At 42.2% G+C, this 22,093-nt stretch overlaps 1 protein-coding gene across 25 annotated transcripts in view; it reads right to left on the bottom strand.

Annotated features, from left to right (window-relative positions):
* Pum1 (pumilio RNA binding family member 1) overlaps positions 1–22,093 on the bottom strand; it is a 127,599-nt gene that overhangs the window by 89,645 nt on the left and 15,861 nt on the right. For all 25 annotated transcript variants that reach the window (XM_052715361.1, XM_052715385.1, XM_052715384.1 and 22 more), the window contains one exon: positions 1,464–1,532. In XM_052715361.1, coding sequence (XP_052571321.1) covers positions 1,464–1,532 — 69 coding nt within the window. The remainder of the gene's footprint in view (positions 1–1,463; positions 1,533–22,093) is intronic.

Below are 22,093 nucleotides of genomic sequence, written 5' to 3' on the forward strand. Positions count from 1 at the left end.
AAGCTCAAATAAATTCTTTGTTCCTTAAGTGACCCTTGCTAATTTTATCACAACAGAAAACTAACTAATACAACCATGATGTCCAGGCTGACCTTGAATTCAAACTCTTCATGCCTCAGTGTCTCAAGTGGCTTAAAGGCATGAGCCAACATACTCAGTTTTAGAATTGGACTTTTAACAAAAAATAGGTTAGAATCACAGGAATAGGAGAAGATAAAATAGTTTATCCTTCCATATTTACTAGCTAACAAATCTGTTAATTTTCTCTTTAAACTGACTCTAGAAATTAAGTAACGAAGTTTTTTACCCAGTACCATGTGAAGTTTATCACAACATGCTGCTCCAATGACAGTAGGCAGGCACAGGTAACACAAGAACACCTAGGATTGCCTAAAATTCAGAACCCAAGATCATAAGGCAGGAACTGGCCTCTCTGAACACAAGAAAATTCAAAAAAATTCAAAACAAAAATCTTTCAACAAAATGAGCAAGAATCCCAGGGCAAAGCAGCACAAGCCTGTGACTACTCAATGCTACCACAGAAGCAACCCAGGAGTGCTCAGTGTAAACCCAGCAAAGGGACTGCATTACTTCTGAATCTTCCAAACCCAGCACAATGCCCAGACCAACAGCATTCCCGAAACCACACAAATGTTATCTGAAAGTATAGCCTTCTCCCTCCTTACAAACATTGAAGTAGATAGGAGAACTTTCAAGTGCAGAACAAAAGAGACAAAACCAAAGTTACTGCCCAGAACGACAGCCATGAGCAAATGGCCTCTTAGGAATGAATCTATGCAGTCTTCAGCTAGACATACCATACTTGTCATCAGTACAATTCCTGTCAACAAGCAGAACCTTCAGAGGTTGGGTGTACTTTAACTACACTCCCCTTTTAAACAATGGTAACTCTACTTACAATATAATGAACAAAAAAAAATTAAAACACTACAAAGAAACCAAAGTTCTTGTTTCTGGATTCTAGCTTGTTTCTGGATGACTAGCTGAGATCTCTATCTGTAAGTATTTGACCAGAAACCTAAGCAGCATCCTGCATTCACAAAGGCACTCGTCTAAACAGGCTACTAACATCCCCTGATTAGCAGCACAGCTAAAACTCCCTTTCCTACTGCCAAAGCACCTAGCCACTGAAAAATGAGGTGAAGGTAAGAACACTTGATGGATATCAAAATGTTTGGACACTCACATTACATTTAACTTATCAACATTTATTAATGTGTGCTCATACTTTGGTGCTTTGTTGTTTAAGTAACTGGACTAAGTTAATATTCATCCCATACCCGTAGTTTTGGCACAACTCTCCAGCATCCTATTCTACTGTGAGGATGGCAACAAGGAAAAGCAAGCACATATTTCTAGAGACTAGATTCAGACACATCTGATGAAAGACAACTCCAAGCTTCCCTAAGAACACCTACTTTCAACCACACCAGCTCACTTACCTCGCCCATAGCTCTTCCCTCCAGAGCAAGTGCTTGAAAATCATGATTTAATTCATCCATAGAGCGTACCTAGTGTTCAGAATAAAGGGGAAAGCTTCACGTCAGCATTATGAATATTACATACCTATTATGCACAAATGTAAAATCTTTCAATGTTTACTTTAAGAAGTCAACAGGCATGGTAACAAAACTCAAGGTATTAAGCATTCACTTACCTTAAATCATCAGGACTCAGAAATGATCCCTGCTTTATCCTACCCACTCCCTTCTATTTTCAAAGCATGAAAACATCACGTAACGATAATGTTAATTACTTTTCACATACTTTAATAAGCAGAGGTCAATATGCTGAACAATAGTACTGCACCTCAGCCTTCAGCAGTCAAGTATAAATGAGGTCAATTGGAACTAGTATTCTTGGATCACTCCAAGATATTGGGCTATAAACTTGTAGAGTATCCGAACATCTATCCACAGGAGGCAGTCCCAGGAAGGCCCCAATCTCAAAACAAGGGAGAAAAGAAATAGCATATATCACAAGAAACCTTCCTCACAAGGCATTAAAGCCTATCTATATACAACTTCTTTAAGCTTCCATTTAATCAGCTCTAAAGTCATTAACTCTAAGACCACAGTGGATCAAGGCACTTATTACTGAGTCTAATGACCTGAGTATGATCTCCAGGACCCACATGGTGCAAGGAAAGAACTGACTCCCACAGGTTGTTTTCACAATGACACGCACACATACATACATACATACATACATACATACATACATACATACACACACACACACACACACACACACACACACAAATAGTAATAATAATTTTTTTTTCAAGACACGATTTCTCTGTGTAGCCCTGGCTATCCTGCAACTCACTCTGTAGACCAGGCTGGCCTCGAACTCACAAGAGATCAACCTGCCTCTGCCTCCCTAGTACTGGGATTAAGGTCATGCACCACCATGCCTGGCAAATTTCTTCAAGATAACATTAACAATGGAAATCAAATATGAGAATGAGTATTCAAAGTTGTCATCTCCTTCAAGCCAGAAGCCATAAGGCAAAATGATGGGAAGTTTTATGTCACTATGAGTTTCACAGAAAGACTATGATTCAAAAACAGCAAAAGTCCTTTTGCCATCTGCTAGTCTTCTCAATTTTGATCAACAATCCATCTCTGCTTTCTAAGGCTAGAGTCTGCCATCCATAAAAAAGATATTTATGAAAGAAGAAAGCTTTTCTACACCCCTGAAAACAAGGTGCTGTCGGGTGGCGGCACACGCCTTTAATAACAGCACTTGGGAGGCAGAGGCAGGCGGATCTCTGTGAGTTCAAGGCCAGCCTGGGCTATAGAGTGAGATCCAGGAAAGGCACAAAGAAACCCTGTCTCGAAACACACACACACACACACACACACACACACACACACACACAAAACGAAGGTGCTGCCTAAAGCGAGAGCCTGTAACCGTGCTGTCCTGCCGGCCACCACCTTCCCAAGGTTGGTGGACAATTTCTAGGATGAAGCAACTAATGCCAAGGTTGAGCTAGGGCCAAGCAAGGAGAAAGGTAGTGCTGTGGGATGTTCTGTATGTTAAATGTGTTGCTCTGATTGGTTAATAAATAAAACACTGATTGGCCAGTAGCCAGACAGAAAGTATAGACAGGACAAGGAAAGAGGAGAATTCTGAGAAGTGGAAGGCTGAGGCAGAGAGACGCTGCCAGCTGTCAGCTGCCACCATGAGAAGATGTTAAGATACCGGTAAGCCACAAGCCACGTGGCAACTATTAGATCAATAGAAATGGGTTAATTTAAGATATAAGAACAGCTAGCAAGAAGCCTGCCATGGTCATACAGTTTGTAAACAATGTAAGTCTCTGTGTGTTTACTTGGTTGGGTCTGAGCGGCTGTGGGACTGGCAGGTGAGAGAGATTTGTCCTGACTGTGGGCCAGGCAGAAAAACTCTAGCTACAAGATAGCACTTAAAACCCAACTTAAGCCAGGCAGTGGTGGCCCACACCTTTAATCTCAGCACTCAGAAGGCAGTGGCAAGCAAGCTCTGAGTTCGAGGCCAGCCTAGTCTATAGAGTGAGTTGCAGGACATCCAGGGAGGGGTACATAGAGAAACCCTGTCTTGGAAAAACAAAAACAAACAAACAAACAAACAAAAAACCCTTAAGACTTAGAATGTTGGTTTGTGTGAATATTAACTATGTAAAATTACAGGAGCACTATTGCTTTCTAGCAAATACTTTAAAACCCACAGGTAACAAACTATGCAACTAATGATACAATGTGTTACGTTACTAGGCTGTAACAACTTTGGGGTGTTTGCTAAAAAACATAAGTTTATACAATTGAAGCTGGGTATGGTAACCTACGTGATCCCAGCACTTAGAAGACTGTGGTGGGAAGATCACAAATTCAAGGCCAGTCTGAACTTACCAGACTATACATAATAGGAGCAGGAGAGATGGCTCAGAGGTTAAGATGGTGGAGCTCACAACCATCACAACTCCAGTTCCAGTGATTCAATGCCCTCTCCAGACTTCCATGGGCACCAGAAACACATGGAACACATACATACATAAATACTGATACTCACAAAATTTTTAAAATAAACTAAAAAAACAAACACTATAGGCAGAATTTGGAAAGCACACAGGTCTATATCTCTTGCTATGTAATCCATCTTATACTAAAGAGAACTAAACAATTCTTGGACACCAAAAAAACTACAAACACAGTTTTAAGCAGGAACACTAAACATTCTGTTCCTATTTCCCAAGGAAACTATAAGATTGGTAGGTAAGATTAGATTACACATATTTTTAGCATCAGCGAAACAACCGCACAAGTGATCCACACGGCACCTCAGAGAACGGCCTTCTCCAATCATGGCTTAGTCGAGTACAGGAGCAAACCAAGCACCTTCCAGCCCTGCAAGGATCCTAATGTCCTTCCTGTTCCCAGCCTTCTGGAGACCACAGGCGCAGACTGACTCCCGTCTGCTGTGCTCAGCTGACTGGGCCTCTGCTCCCCGTCGAGCAGCGCCCAGCCCACTCCTGCAGCATTCCTTCTCCTTTAGGCTACCATGCCCCCATTACTCCTCTTCTCCCAGGTCTCCTCTTACACCCACCCTTCTTTTGCTCTTTTACTCCCTCCAGGCCTGTGTCCACCTCACCTATAAAACAAATTACTTTTATCCTTTCCTTACGTCATGCCGTCTTTCTTCCTCCCATGCTGAGAAAGGGCCTCACACCCTAAAACTTTCTTTGTTGGCACACCACAAACTCCATTGAAAATTTCACCTACAGTTAACCAAAGCACATAAACCAAATCCTTCTCACAGATGTATGTTCAACTATTCAGAAAACCATTTGTTTCTATGGGAACTCTGTATGGTATGGTTGCTGGCACCAGGACGGTCATCCAGCCAAAATTCTTCCTTAGAAACAAAACTAATAACCAAATAGAAACACAAAGGAATAAAAAAAAATGGAGAATAAAGATGTAGCCTACAGAAGGAATGTTTGACCTAGGTACTAAACCCATTCTCACTGTCAAGGAGAAAAGCTAGTTGCCCTTGCAGTCAGCAGCAAGCTCTTCCCACCAAGATTGAACTTTCTAAGTTGTTACAATATCCTCTGCCTCCCTTTTCTTCAGAATCTCTGACTGGCAGGTTATATTAATTTCTTATCTGGTAATTCCTTTTTCAAGAAGGCTAAATGTCTGTAGTAAGACTTCCTTTATCTCCTATCTTTTCACAAACACATTTCTTTTTTCTTTGTGCCACTTACCAATAACACCTAATTTTCTCTCCCCATCCAGGGAGATGTTGGGAATTAAATGCTGCCCTATGGCTACCTCCTCCCATACAGACACTACCGCCATCTCCTTTTTAAAATATTTACTTTTATATTTTTGGTTGTGAGCCTAGCCTTTAACGGCTGAGCCATGTCTCGAAAAACCAAAAAAAAAAAAAAAAAAAAAAGTACTTTTATCTTAGGTATATAAATGCTTGCCTGTGTGTACACCACAGGCATGCCTGGTGTCCTGCAGAGAAAAAAAGAGGGGATTAGATTCTCTGGAACTAGGTTTCAGGTAGTTGTGAGCTGCAGTGTGGGTGCTGGGAATTGAACCCAGGGCCACTGCAAGAGCAGGAACAGCTCTTTTTTTTTTTTTTTTTTTTTTGGTTTGTTTTTGTTTTTTGAAACAGGGTTTCTCTGTGTAGCTTTGCGCCTTTCCTGGAACTCACTCTGTAGACCAGGCTGGCCTCGAACTCACAGAGATCTGCCTGCCTCTGCCTCCCAAGTGCTGGGATTAAAGGCATGCGCCACCACCGCCCAGCCAGGAACAGCTCTTGATTGCTCAACCATCTCTCCAATCCCAAATAACAAGCCCTTCATCAGAGTCCCATGAAAGCTGACCTGACCACACTCCTCTTCATCCCATCTCTAAACATCATCACCCTTATGCCATGAGTTTTCTTTCCTCTTCCAGAGTACAAGACTTAGTTCTTTCTGATAGGCCCAATATCTGCCTTTTCTTCTAACAGGAAGAACAGACACTGCTCCAACTAACCCTATAATTTAACTCACTAATCTGGTGTTTTGTCACACAAGGCCCTGCAAAATTAAATCATAACAGGGAGAGGGAGGGGGAGAGAGAGAGAGAGAGAGAGAGAGAGAGAGAGAGAGAGAGAGAGAGAGAGAGAGAGAGAGAGAGAGAGAGAACAAACTCCACAAAATAAAAAGCCAAAGTAGTACTTCACAAATTTTTGAGGGGTTTGTTTTGGGGTTTTTTTGGTTTATTTGTTTTTCAAGACAGGGTTTCTCTCAGTAGCCTTGACTGTCCTAGGACTCGCTCTGTAGATCAGGCTGGCCGTGAACTCACAGAAATCCAACTGCCTCTACCTCTTGAATGCTGGGATTAAAGGCGAGCACCATCACTGCATGGCAAAATAATTTCCTTTAAAAAAAAAAAAACTTTATTTTAGGGACTGGAGAGATTTCCCAGCAGTTAACACTTACTGCTCTTACAGAGGACCTGGGTTTAATTTCCAGCACTCACATGGGATTAAAATGTGTGTGCCATCACTGCCTGGCTGAGACTTGTATTTTAAGTTGGGTGAGGTGGTTCATGAGAGGCAGACAGACCTCTGGGTTCCAAACCAGCCAGAGTTACATACTAAGATTGTCTCAAAATTTACAAAAGGGAGAAATTCTCAATGGCCAACTACCATCTCCTTCACTTCACTATACCCTACAACTCCTACACTTATCACAACAGAAAGCCACATCTGTCACTGATTTCTCATCTGGATAACTCTGAGTAGCCTACAGCAACTGTACAAACACGTCAAAATCAACAACTGAGACAAGATGTCCAATAAGAGAGTACACAGGCAACAGTGTCTGTCTCAGTGACTATTCTCTGTAAAATACTCAAGAGTCTCCACAGTCAGCCCTTTTATCTCTATGCTTATCCAGAGAGCAAATTTAATCACCCTTTTCAAGGGGAAGAGAGACCAGGAATCTGTATGGACTTCAATGCTTCATTTTCATCATCAAAATATCACAACTACCTATACTGCTTGATGTTGTATAGCAGTTTCCTCCTAGATCAAAGCATTCCATCCTGCAGGGAAGCTCCTTAAGACGGAAAGTAAGCAACTCAAAATAGTTTCCAGAAGTCCCTGAAATTGACCAGAGTGACTAGCCCTCGCTCTCAAGAGTAAACAATACAGACTGCTCAGTTACTCTAGACCAGAGCAGCAGAGCTGCCTGGAAGAGGTTTAGATGAACTGAGCCACCCGGGATGGATACTTTCCAACCTGCTGAGCTGCCTGCACACTGTACAATGAGGTTCAGGTTGCCAGCTGTTTGTGAGCTTTGGTGACACAGCTGTCTAAGGCATTTCTGCTCTGTAAGTAACCCCTTGCCCATATTCCTGTTGAGCAGTCCCAATAAAACTCATTGGCTCACCAGACTGACTTTGGTGGTGTCCATACTTTGCTCTGTCATGGGCTTCCTATGTAGATAGAGTGGGTGGGTGAGTGAGAGGGAGGGAGGGAGGAAAGGAGGGAGGGGAGAAAGAGAAAGAGAGTGTGTTTTGTCTCCCTAGTAGAAGTCTGAACATGTTATTTTCTAAAATGTAATATTTCAGTGTACACCCATTCTTCTGCCTTCCCAATTCTGAGCCAAACCAACAACTAAGTGAAAACATTCAGACACTGTCCCATACCCTCAAATAAATCACTGCTTCATGCTCATGGTAATCTTATTATCGTTTTTTCCAACTGTCATTGAAAAGAAAAAGAAGCCGGGCGTGGTGGCGCACACCTTTAATCCCAGCACTCGGGAGGCAGAGGCAGGCGGATCTCTGTGAGTTCGAGGCCAGCCTGGTCTCCAAAGCGAGTTCCAGGAAAGGCGCAAAGCTACACATTGAAACCCTGTCTCGAAAAGAAAAAGAAAGAAAAGAAAAAGAGTGCTAGGCTGTGGTACCCCACGCCTTTGATCCCAGCACTCAGGAGGCAGAGGCAGGCAAATCTCTGAGTTCAAGGCCAGCCTGGTCTACAGAGCCAGTGCCAGAACAGCCAAGACTACACAGAGAAATCCGGTCTCCAAAAAAAAAAAAAAGAAAAGAAAAAGGTAGTTCTGAGTCTCCCAACTCGGTCATATTGCTGGCCTAAATTAGAGTGGGGGAGGGGCCTGCACAGCAGGATGGACTGAAAGGCTTAGTCAAGCACAACAGAATGCAAAAGCAGAGAGGGGGGCCGCGCTGAGACAGGGTTCCTGTGTTTAACAGCCCTAGTTGTCCAAGAACTCTGTAAACCAAAGCTGTAGACCAGGCTGGCTCCAAAATTTTTTAAAGTTAATGACCCATACATATATACACTTTTCATAAATTATCATTTCTTTCATTTAAATAGACTACAGAATAATAAAGCAGACACTGGTAAGCCCTGTAGTCACTGGGGCCACAAAATAAAGCTAAAGCAGACAAACACTGGTGAGCCCTGTGCTAAGGGAATGAATGGACCTCACCAGTCAAGAGCTCCCAGAGTGTGGAATCAATCCTCCCCACCACTTACAAGCTAGGACTGAAGAGCATGCTCCGATTATGACTCCTCAACTGCTCGGTGCGACAGTGTGTCCAGTCTTCTACTGCATATACAAGAGATTCACTCAGACAAAACAGGGTGTCACTAAGTCAGGATTCACTAACCTATACTAGAAATTTCTACTTGAAACAAAAAGCTGTAGCCAGGCAGTGGCAGTAACACCCTTAATCCCAGCAATCCGGAGGCAGAGGCAGGTGGATCTCTTGAGTTCAAGGCCAGCCTTTCTTCATAGCCATGAAGACAATTCCCAGAGTTGAAAAGCATAAAGTATATTTCAAATTAGCCAATGAGAAGTCATTTAGACACAAAACTCCCAATTACTGGTTTACCAGTGTGCTTCCCTCTTTTTTTTGAGCTGAGAACTGAACCCAGGGCCTTGCGCTTGCTAGGCAAGTGCTCTACCACTGAGCTAAATCCCCAACCCATTCTTCCCTCTTAAATTCACCGAACTCATTCATGCTGATGAAATAAATAATAAAGGCAAGGCCACTTTAACTGGAAAGATTATTAGTTAATTGCTATTGAAGGCCCTACTAAGTGTAAATATGAGTCTTGTCTGGAAGCTACTAAGGTATAGGCTTATGCATGTGTGACTTATTATTTATGACTATACAGAAAGGTATATTTGCCTCAAAAATGGTTATTTGCAATTAGCACATAAAAGTCATAACAGTAAAGTTTCATTCTAAAATATCAATCTTAAAAGAAAACATACAGAAAAAGTAAAAAGTAAATTAAAGAAGTTTACCCAAAACTGTTTAAAACTGGGCTGGAACAAATTTCTAAGTAATAGTCTCCTCATAAAATACGAAGTGAAGGGCTGGAGATGATCAGCAGTTAAAGAGCACTCAGGGTCAGTTCCTATGGGAGAACATGGCAGCTCATAATCATGTCACTCCAGTTCCAGGGGATCAGCCACCCTCTTCTGACTTCCATGGGCACAAGGCACTCAGGTGGTACATATACATACATGTAAAACACTCATACACATAAATTAAATCTTTTAAACAGAGAGAAGGGGGGCAGGGATATGGCCGAGTGATACAGTGCTTGCCTACAACTCCTACACAGAGGAGAGGGAAAGTTCTAGACTAAAAGCTAAGTGTGGTGGCACACAGTATTCCAACATTAGAGGAGGACAAGCAGATCTCGTCAGTAAGTTCCAGGTTATCTAGGGCTACATGGTGAGACCTTATCTCCAAGGGATGGGAGTATCTTTTAGTACAACAGGTTGAGTTCGGGAAATTCCTGTCTCAGTGAATTTTGCTCCAGTTTTAGTCAACAAAATACACTTCCTTCTTTGTTTTCTGTTTGTGAGGAGGTGCAGAGTAGGCTTGTAGTGTCTAGTGTCTGAGGAAGGCAGGAGTCTGTGAACAGTGAAAGTCACCTTTAATACATAGGACACTTAAGACAGAAGCTTTGCAGAACAGCACAATTTACTATGAATTGAGAATATCCCATCTGTTGTTGGAGAGATGCTTCAATGACATCAGTATTGAATCAATAACAATAAAAAGAGGGTCACTGAGTTTGAGGCTAGCCTTGACTACATGGTAAGACTCTGCATGGAAAAAAAGGGGGGGGAGGTATTAACAGTGAGAATGATCAGTTAGAAAAACAGGTTCACAGGAGAAATTACTACCCACCAGGCAAGCCCACACTGAGGATGGTCACTGAAGTACTGTCTCTCCAGCTGAAATGCTCCCTCTTCCTCAAGGACTGGATGTCTGAGAACTGAGGGCCATAGTGGGCCTCTCTCCCTTCATACCTGAAGTAACACTCACTTCGGCTACATGCAGACATGACTGGCAATGCCATGAAAATTACTCATATTTCACTACAAGTGATCTCTGAACATCTAGCTGAATTAAAAGCTGAGTCATCTACATAAATATAACTTCATAAATGACAATCTTATTTATGATTGCCAGGAGAGCAAATGGAAGTGACAAAAAAGCAGGAATTATAGCCCTAGAGGCAGTTTCTGTCAAATGACTCTTCTTTTGCCTCACGGGAACCCAGCATGCTTTACTGGCTTTTCTAAGAATCTAACAACAAATTTTATAAGTTCTATTAATATCTATGCCCCCTGACCTGGTAAACTGACTTCCAGGAATCTAAAGCCTAAGCAAATAATCAGAAATATGGGCAAAGATTTATTGACAAAGATTTCAAACCTGATATTATAATGGGGAAAGTAGCAAACAGCTACAAAATAGGAAGAGCCATGTGTTTTAAAGAATTTGGGGGAGGGGGCAGTTTTAGAGACAGGGTTTCTTTATGTAGCTCTGGCTGTCCTGGAACTCACTCTGCAAACCAGGCTGACCTCAAACTCAAGAGATCCACCTGCCTCTGCCTCCCAAATACCAGAATTAAAAAGGCATACGCCGCCACTTCCTAGCAGAATTTAAAGAATTTGATATAGCTATTTAAAATGTCTAAATTTTTTAATGTGTATGAGTGTTAGACCTGCATGTTTGTCTGTGCATCATGTGTGTGCCTGCTGCCTGTGGAGGCCAGGGGAGGGTGTTAGAGCCCCTGGAACTAGAGTTAAGAGATAGCTACAAACCCCCATGTGGGTGCTGGGAACGTAACCTGAGTCCTCTAGAGGAGCAGCAAGTGCACTGAGCCACTCCTCCAGCACCCTAAAACATGCCTTTTTGTTGGTTGGTTGGTTGGTTGGTTTGGTTTGGTTTAGTTTTTCGAGACAGGGTTTCTCTGTTTCAGTCCTGGCTGTCCCAGCATTCACTTTGTAGACCAGGCTAGCCTCGCTTGAACTCACTGAGATCCACCTGCCTCTGCTTCCCAAGTGTTAAAGACATACACCATAATCCCAGCAACATTTCTAAATTTTAAAAAAGAAACAAGCATGTACATAAAGACTCAAAGTAGGACAACGCAAAGTACCATATGAACGAGTTCCAGGGCAGCCAAGGTTATACCAAGAAACCGATCTCAAATAAATAAATAAATAAAACCAGTAAGCAAATAAAATAAAAATGTAAAACCTCTTAATCCTGGGTAGCCTAGCATGGTAGCATACACACACACACACACACACACACACACACACACACTCCCACCTCAAGAAACAAATTGTGGGGGCTGGAGAGACGGCTCAGTGGTTAAAAGCACATGACTGCTCTTCCAAAGAACCCAGCACAAATGTTAGGAGGCTTACAAGCACCTATAACTCCAGCTCCAAGAGAATTCAACACCTCTGACCTCTGCAGGCACCTGAACATATGTGCACATACTCACACATAGATGTAAATATAATTACAAAAAGAAACAAGGGTGGCTGGGTGGTGGTATACACTTTTAATCCCAGCACTCAGGAGGCAGAGACAGGTAGATCTCTGTGAGTTCAAGGCCAGCCTGGTCGACAGAGTGAGTTCCAGGACAGCCAGAGATACACAGAGAAGTCCTGTCTTTAAAAAAAAGACAGATGCTGGGTGGTGGTGGCACACGCCTTTAATCCCAGCACTGGGGAGGCAGAGCCAGGCGGATCTCTGTGAGTTCGAGGCCAGCCTGGTCTCCAAAGCGAGTTCCAGGAAAGGTGCAAAGCTACACAGAGAAACCCTGTCTCGAAAAACCAAAAATTAATAATAATAATAATAATATAGATAGATAGATAGATAGATAGATAGATAGATAGATAGATAGATAGATAAAAAGACAGAAAGACGGGAGGAGGGAGAGGGAGAGAGGGAGGGACAGAGGGAGGTAGGGAAAGGACCATAAGTTCTGGTTGGTTTTGGGCTACAGAGTGAGTTACTGTCTTAGTCAATGTTCTATGCTGTGAAGACACACTATGACCAAGGCAACTCTCACGAAGGAAAGCATTTAACTGGAGGCTTGCTTATAGCTTCAGAGTTGGTACATAATCATCATGTTAGCATGCATGGAACCGTGGCAGCAGGCATAGTACTAGAGAAGTAGCTGAAGGCTACACTACCTCCTGATCCACAGGGAGCAGGCAGACATTGGGCTTGGCATTAGCTTTTTGAAACCTCAAAGGCACACCCAGAACCTCCTCCAAAGAAACACCTCCTAATCTTTCCAAACTGGTCATCAATTGGCGACTAGGCATGTAAGTATATGAGCCTATGGGGGCCATTCTCATTGAGACCACTACAGCTACAGACCAGCACTGAATACACAGCAAGACTTTTTGATAGGGAAGAAAGAGGGTTGGAGAAATGGCTCAGCAGTTAAAAGTTCTTCTAGCAGAGGCCCAGGTTCATTTCCAGTACCCACATGGCAACTCACAACCATCTATATATAACTCCAGTTCCAGGGAATCTGATGCCCTCTTCTGATCTGCGGGCAGCAGCACACACATGGTGCCCACACATACTTGCAGGCAAAACATTCATATACGCAAAATAAAATGAAATAAATATAAAATTATTCTTTTCAGGAAGCCCTTCAGGAGCAAGTGTGGTGACATACACCTATGACTCCAGCACTTGGGAAGCTGAGGCAGAAGGATCACTTGAACTTGAGATCACACTGGGTTACATGGTGAGTTCAAGGCCAATCTGAGCTACGTAGGGAAACAGCCTCTCACGTGCGCGCAGCGCGCACACACACACACACACACACACAAAATATTTTAAGAGGCACTCAAATCATTACTTTTCTAGAAACAGATCATTAATAGCCAAAATTAAGAAAAAGCTTTCATGGGGCTAGAGGGTTCAGTGGTCAGAGTTCTTGCTGCTCTTTCAGATCATAGTCTGGTTCCCAACACCACTGGGCACCTTACAACTACCTTTTTTTTTTTTTTTTTTTTTTTTGGCTTTTCGAGACAGGGTTTCTCTGTGTAGCTTTGCACCTTCCTGGGACTCACTCTGTAGCCCAGGCTGGCCTCGAACTCACAGAGATCCGCCTGGCTCTGCCTCCCAAGAGTGCTGGGATTAAAGGCGTGCACCACCACCGCCCGGCTACAACTACCTTTAATTCCAGCTTCAGTGGATCTAATGCCATCTTCTGGCCTCCATGCATACCCGTACATATGTAGACAAGTGGGCACACGTAGAATATACACATGGACACAAATACCAAATATTCTAAAAATGTTTGTATTTATTTAAAAAATAAGTTGTATACAGAATACTGTATAGTTACTTCTTAATAAGAAATTGAGGGCTGGAGAGATGGCTCAGGTTAGGAGCACTGGCTGTTCTTCCAGAGGTTCTGAGTTCAATTTCTAGCACCCACATGGTGGCTCACAACCATCTGTAATGAGATCTGGTGCCCTCTTCTGGCCTGCAGGTATACATGCAGGCAGAACACTGTATACATAACAAATAAACAAATCTTAAAAAAAAAAAAGAAATCAAGACAAGAGCAGATAACTGACAAGAAATAAACAAATTAGGTATGGAATGTCCATGGACAGTTTCTACAGACAGCACTATTTGAAACAGAGACAGATCAACCTTCAGTGCCATCATGATAGGCAGATGTTAAACAGTTAGGGTTTCCTATATCATTAACACTGTCTGTTGTTTAGTTCTCAAACAGAGAATTGTGAATGAAGTTCTCTCCCTATCTTTTTTGAAACAAAGCAAAAACCACACAAAAGATTAAACCCTGTCTTAGTTAGGGTTTCTACTGCTGTGATGAAACACCATGACCATGGCAACTCTTATAAAGGAAACATTGAACTGGGGCTTGCTTACAGTCCAGAGGTTTAGTCCATTATCGTCATGGCGCAGCATCTTAGCACACATGGTGCTGGAGTTGAGAGTTCTACATCCTCACCAGCAGGCAACAGGAAATGAACTGTGTACCAAACTGGGCAAAGCTTGAGCATATGAGACCTCAACGCCAGCCCTAATGAAAAACTGCCTCCAACAAGGCCACACCTACTCCAACAAAGCCACACCTCCTAAGACTGCCACTCCCTATGGGCCAAGCACTCAAACACAAGAGTCTATGGGTGTCATATCTATTCAAACCACCAGAACTTGAGTCTTAACTCAGCATCCTATATTAAAGATCCAAATACTTTTAGGGTATTCCAATTATTTTTATACAATAAAAGCAAAAAGAATTACAATAATCCAGATTCAAGAAAGCTGCACTAGATGAAAGTACACAAGAAACAGAGAAGTAAAGGAAGAGTACAAACAGAACCACATCCAGCCGCACATGAGGGCCAGCTACCCAGCCCACCTGTGAACACACACTCAGGCTCTCCTGTTAATTCAAAGAGCAAAAAGGAGTTAACTATCAAGAGACTATGTGGAGAGAATCTGTTCAGCTAGGAAAAGGGAATCGCACCCTGAAGGTTTAAAGGATACTTCTGAGAGGAACTTTCTATGGAAGAAAATAAATATAAATACATATCCCTACAGACATATTTAGAATACTATCTGAAACCCCTAACAGAATGGGAGAGCTTTTGTGAGACAGAAAAACAAAAGCTACTAGCAAAAACCAGCTGAAGGGTGCTAGAGAGACAGCTCAGTGGGTATGAGCCTTGTGTTCTTCCAGAAGATCACCTGTAACTCAGCCCTAGGGAATCCAATGTACTCTCTGGCATCAGAGAGCACCAGCACACATGTGCAGACACACATATAAAAACTAAGTAAGGGGCTGGAGAGATGGCTCAGTGGTTAAGAACACTGACTGTGCTTCCAGAGGTCCTGAATTCAATTCCCAGCAACCACATGGTGGCTCACAACCATCTGTAATGAGATCTGGCGCCCTCTTCTGTATACATAATAAATAAATAAATCTTTAAAAAAAAAAAAAAAACTAAGTAAGTACTTTTTACCAGGCAGTGGCGCACGCCTTTAATCCCAGCACTCGGGAGGCAGAGGCAGGCAGATCTCTGTGAGTTCCAGGCCAGTCTGGGCTACAGAGTGAGTTCCAGGACAGGCTCCCAAGCTACACGGAGAAACCCTGTCTCAAAAAACCATACATACATACATACATACACACATACATACATACACACATACATACATACATACATACATACGTAAGTAAGTAAGTAAGTAAATACTTTTTAAGAATTAAAAACTCAAGCCAAGCATGGTGGTGCATCCCTTAATAGCAATACTCAGTGAGGCAGAGAGGTAGGTGTGTGAGTTCAAGGCCAGCCTGGTCTTTGTAGTGAGTTCAAAACCATCCAGGGCTACATAATGAAATCCTATTTCAAAAAAAAAAAGAAGAAGAAAAAAAGAGCTCATTTTTTTCGTTATTATTTTCTTATGTGCCTATAGGCATTTTGACTGAACACATGTCTGCCCACCACACACATGCCCAGTTCCATCATTCTCTCCCTGGAAACCAGAAGAGAATATCCCCTGGAACTAGAGTTACAGGTAGATGAGCCCAGAGTCCTCTCTCTTCCTGCTGCCTGCTGATCAGGATGTGGACCTGTTACTTCTCCAGCACCATGTCTGCATGTGTGCTGCCACGCTACCGACCATGATGGCGCCATGGTGGTAATGGACTAAACCTCTGAAACTTTAAGCAAGTCCCCAATTAAATACTGTCTTTGTCAGAGTTGCTGTGGTCATGGTGTTTTCTTCACAACAATAGAACACTAAGACTGTAGAAGACCTGTGTAATTTGATTTTCACTTTCTTAGGATGGGAAAGTAGTGCAGCCCTTTAATATTGTATCTCTTATGTGCTTATCTGTCCTTGCCCTTTTCATTTTATTTTTGTTTTTAAGAAAGGATGTCAACAAGTACTATGTAGACCAGGATGGCTTCAACTCAGAAAGATCCACCTTCCTCTTCCGTCCTGGGATTAAAGTGCTGGGTTTAAAGGCATCCACCACTATGTCATCACTCCATTTATTTGAGACATGGAATTACCATCTGGTCCACACTAGAGTGGTTTTGTTTGGTAATCCTCCTGCCCTAGCCCTCTGATGGATGGAATTACAGGTGTGCCCCCATGTCCATCCTTATCCCATTTTTTAAATTAAAGTGACACTTTTATTTACTTGTTTGTTTATTGAGGCAGGGTCTTATTATTTAACGCTGGCTGTCCTGGAACTCACTATATAGATGAGGCTGACCGTGAACTCAATATCTGCCTGTCTGTCTCCCAAGTGCTAGGATTAATGGCTTGTGCCACCATGCCCTGCAAGGTGTCATATTTTATGGCCAACTTAAGTTTAATTTAGTTTATTTATTGATAGTGTCCCACTGTGCTGTTAAACTTGGGCTCAAGTGATCTTCCTCTTTTAGTCTCTTGAATAGCTGTGACTACCACTGCTGCACCCAGCTAGCATGCAGTTTCATAGTTTCATGAATTCTGTGAAATGTACACTTCTATCACAATCTAGACATGGAATGGTCTAGGTATCTGTTGTCTTTAGTAACTCACTCCCACCTCTGTTTCTAGCTATTGCTATGTTTGTAGTTTTACCTCTCCTGAGATGTCATATGCTGGGCACATTTGCATTTTTTATTACATTCTGATCTATTTCGTGTGCATGAGGCAGAAGACTCACACATGCTATAGCACAAGTGTGAAGGTCAGAGGACAACTTTCAGGAGTGGTACCCTGAGTACCAGGGATGAAATTCAGGTTGTCAAGCTTGGCAACTAGAACCTTTACCACCAAGCCACTTCACAGGCCTTGAGACTTAAGTTTTTAAAACGCACAATTACAACATCAAAGCACACACCTTTTAAGAGAGTGTTCCTTCAAGCCCAAGCCATCTCAGTATTCAAGATCCTATACTCGGTTACACCTTACAAATTTATCAGTTCAAAATGACATCGTAATACTCTTCAAAATAAAACACTCCACTCAATACATCTCCTCAATGTGCCCTGATGATGATGTCTTCATTTATCACTTATATACTACTTGCCAGGTGCTGGGAATAAGAGGCTTTAAAAGACTTCTTTGAGGAAGCATCTTAGTGGTCCTTAACAAATGCACACATAAGGATCACCAGGGAGGACTTGAAAACATACATTAAACTCAGCACCGGAGATTCTGATTCAGTGGGTCTGTCTGGACGCAAGTCAATCACTTGTTTCCTGCAAAAGCATGGTAACACCCAATGGAGACAGGAAATACTTAACTCTAAGACTGTTGCTAAATGTTTTAACCAAGTACCACAGAGGCACAAGAGTATCCAACTCTGAAAGAAAGAGGGATCTAGCGATGGCTACCAGAAATAAAGGCACTTTAACAGAAGCTTGAAGGAGATGCGCGGTCCTGTCTTTGAACACTCAGGCCCCAGTTGGTAGAACTGTTTGGGGAAGTCTAGAAGGTGCCTTGCTGGAGGAAGAATGACCCTGGTGGCTGTCTTTGTGGTTTCAAGCCTGAAGGCATTCCCACTGCTGGCTCAGTCTGGTTGGGGTTCAAGATGTGTTCTCTCAGCTTTCTGCTTAGGCTGCCATGCCTGCCTGCCATAATGACAATGGACTCTTACCCTCTGGAACCATAACCAAATAAACCCTTACTTCTATTAAGTTGCCTTGGTTATGGTGATCTACCACAGCAACAGAAACTAACTAATACAGACTCTAAGACAACATAGCAGAGATCCTTAGATCCTTACACACCCATGTTTCTTGTTGCACTATTCACAATACCCAAGACATAGAAAGCCTAGAAGTAAACGACAGATGAATGGATAAGGAATATATGGCACGAGCTGAATGTGGTTCTGCATAGCTATGATCTCAACATTTGAAGAAAGAAGAGAGGGATCAGTTTAAGTTTGTGCTTGGTTACATACCTAGTCTGAGGTTAGCCTAGCCAGCAGAGAAGGAAGGGAGAAAGAAAGGTGGTACATATACATAACTGTATCTTACCAGCTAAAAAAATAAAATTCTTTTAACATTTTCAAAAAAAGAGAAAAACCAGGCACAGAAAGATAACGTTGCATGTTTTCCCTCACATGTAACATCTGTATTTAACCCCCAAAGCCCCAGTTTACTATTTGTTTTTTCTTTTTGTGTTGTGTTACGTTGTTTTGTTTGTCTCTTTTTTTGAGACAGAGTTTCTCTGTGTAGCCCTGGCTATCCTGGAACTCACTCTGTAGCCCAGGCTAGCCTCAGAGATCCGTCTGCCTCTGTCTCTCTGGGATTTAAGTTGTGTGCCACCACCACCTGGATGAATTTTTCTGTGCACGTGTATATATATATATAGGACCTTAAAATAGAGGATTATGACAGAAAGGTTAAGGAAGTTCTAGAGACAAGAAGAGGATAATGGAGTCTATGTCACAAGAAAGCAGAAGGGGAGAAAGAAAAGGGGCAGGGAGCAAAGAACAAAGTAGAATGATATCTATTCTGAAAATGCAAGAATAAAACCCATTACTCTCTTTGCTAGCTTAAAAAAATTAAATTAACAAAAAATAAAATAAAAGGTGGCGAGCTTGGTGAGTGAGAAAGGAAGGAGACTTAAAAGAAAACTACAAAAATAGAAATGCATTGTGAACCCAGTGTCATTGAGCACTGGAGAGGAAGACAGAGCTCTGTGTTCCAGGCTAGCCAGGGTTACACAGTGAGATCGTCTCAAAAAATAATAATGGATTAATTAATTAGTTAATTCATTAAAAAGTCCCATGTGAAAACACTGCCCAAACTATTAAAAATGCGTATTTTTGACGTGGTTATTGATTCAGTACAACTAGAGTGGAGCCAGTGAGGAAGTGGAGAGGGGAGCTTTATCAAAACACCTAGCATGGCCTGCTGGGCTGTGTGGGAGGAGCTGAAGTTACCCTAAATTCAAAAGACAACACAAAGAAACTGGCCAGCTAAAAGGCACACACACTTATAATCCTAGCAGGAAGGAGGACTTCCACAAGTGTGAAGCTAGCCTAGGCTACACAATAAGAGCAGCCTAGGCTACAAAGCCAATGGTAATAACCACAGGGCTAAAACACAGTGAAGATGACAGAGCGCTTGATAGCAGGCAGCAAGTCCAATGTTTAATCCCCAGCACCACACAAACTGGGTACTGGAAACAGATGCCAGTAACCCAAGCACTCTGAGAGATGGTAACAGAAGAAACAAAAAATGCAAGATCATCTTCTGCTATACCTTGAGATGGAGTCCAGCCTGGGATACAAGACACCCTCAAAAACAAAAAGCAAGACAGGATGAAAAAAATTAGACAAAATGAGACATGGGCAGACGGCCAGACAGACGGTCTTGAAAAGGTTTTATTTGTGGCTTCAGGAAGGACTCCTGTTACTGCCCTTACTGTGTACTCAATAAACCTGTTTTGGTTTTGGGTTTTTTTTTGTTGTTATGTTTTGTTTTTTGTTTTTTGTTTGTTTGTTTTTTGGTTTTGTTTTTTGTGGGTTTTTTTTTTTTTTTTTGGTTTTTCAAGACAGGGTTTCTCTGTGTAGCTTTGGTGCCTTTCCTGGATCTCACTTGGTAGCCCAGGCTGGTCTCGAACTCACAGAGGTTCGTCTGGCTCTGCCTCCCAGTGCTGGGATTAAAGGTGTGAGCCACCACTGCCTCACCCTGTTTTCTTTTGAAAAAAAAAAGGGGGGGGGGGGGGGAAGATGGTAAGAAAAAGAAAAGGGAAAGAGAACAGAGGAGAGCAAAGGGGGGAAGGCTCTGTTCTGGGCTGGAGAGAAGGTTCAGTGCTTAACAGCACATACTATTCTTTTCCAAGTACCTGAGTTCAATTCCCAACACCTGTATCAGGCAATTCACAAATGCCTTTAACTCCAACTCCAGGTAATTTGATACCTTTCTAACCTCCTCCTACATGCACATGTGCGAGCACACACACACACACACACACACACACACACACACGAACAAAACACACAGACACACCAACAACAGTTAATTAAAATTTATTAAAAAGATGGGCTGAAGAGATGGCTCTGTGATTAATAACACTAGCTACTCTTCCAGGTCCTGAGTTCAATTCCTAGCAACCACACAGTGGTTCACAACCATCTATAATGAGATCTGATGTCCTCTTCTGGTGTGCAAGCATGCATGCAGGCAGAACACTGTATACATAAATAAATCTTTAAAAAAAAAAAAGAAAAGAAAAGAAAAAGAAAAAATTTAAAGCTCTATTCTGCAGTAACATTAAAAGCAAAAACAGGCTGGAGGGATGGCTCAGAGGTTAAGAGCACTGGCTGCTCTTCCAGAGGTCCTGAGTTCAATTCCCAGCAACCACATGGTGGCTCACAACCATCTGTAGTGAGATCGGATGCCCTCTTCAGGTGTGCAGGAAAACATGCAGATAGAGCACTCGTATACAAGAAATAAATAAATCTTTAAAAAAAAAAAAAAGTGGTGGATACCTTTAATCCTAACACTTGAGAGGCAGAGACAGACACATCTCTTGAGGCCAGCCTGGTCTACAAAGCATATTTCAGGACAGTCAGGGCTATTACACATAGAAACTGTCTGGGAAAAAAAAAACAAAAAACAAAAGAAAGCACAACTAGTCACATAGAACTACATCAACTGTGACAATTCATGAGCCCCACATTTCCCCACTCAAGTTTTCTCATGCATAAAAATGAAAGAGATAAAAACGTACAGAGAGGGCTGGGCTATGTTTCAGTGACAGCACTAGCCTAGATAAAGGAGTCTGCCCAGTTCTACCCACACCACCACCACCACCAAAAAGTAAGGAACCTCTATGAAGTTCATATATGTTTGGAGGTTCCAGCCATGTAAGAATACAACTATTCTGGGATGGTATGTGAGTGTGGGCTATTATTTCTATAATTAAACACACAAGAACACTATAATCAGCTGGGTATACAGCTCAATGGGTGGACTGTTTGCCAAGAATGTACAAACTCCTGGGTTCTATCCCTTACCTACAACTGGACACAGTGGTACTAGGGAGGTAGATGTAGGAGTTCAATGTTATCCACTACATATTGAGTTTGAGGTCAGCCTGGGCTACAGGAGACTTTGCCTCACCCCCCCCCCCCAAAAAAATGAAAGAATGAATGCAAATTATTTATCTAAACAAAGAATACTACAGCAAACTGCCTGCAGATGTTACTGAATCCACTCAGTCCATCCCTGCAACCTAAATACATTCAATATATCGCTAACTTTTTTGTTTATTTGGGGTTTTTGTTGTTAGGTTTTGGTTTTCTGTTGTTGTTGTTGGGTTTTTTGTTTTGTTTTTCAAGACAGAGTTTCTCTGTGTAGCCCTGGCTGTCCTGGAACTCAGGACAGGCCTCAACCTATAGACCAGGCTGGCTTCGAACTCAGATCCCTCTGCCTCTGCCCAAGTGCTGGGATTAAAGGCGTGTGCCACCATGCCCAGCTAAAAGCCTATTTTCTAGGAAATGAACCAACAGCTCAATAGAGCCACAGAAGTTCCCATTTGAAACCATTTTGTACTTCCCTCCCCGCTTCATAAAACCAAGTTTCTTTGGAAGACATAAGCAGATCCATTATTTTGCATTTTCCAAGACTTCTGACTCTAAATAATAGTTATCTCCCTAATCTACAACTGAGAAAACACAAATCTGAATTAATAAACTCTTTAATGAGTAA

The sequence above is a fragment of the Peromyscus californicus genome, unplaced genomic scaffold (assembly GCF_007827085.1).
Source record: "Peromyscus californicus insignis strain IS unplaced genomic scaffold, ASM782708v3 Scaffold_5__1_contigs__length_169319896, whole genome shotgun sequence".
Lineage (NCBI taxonomy): Eukaryota > Metazoa > Chordata > Mammalia > Rodentia > Cricetidae > Peromyscus > Peromyscus californicus.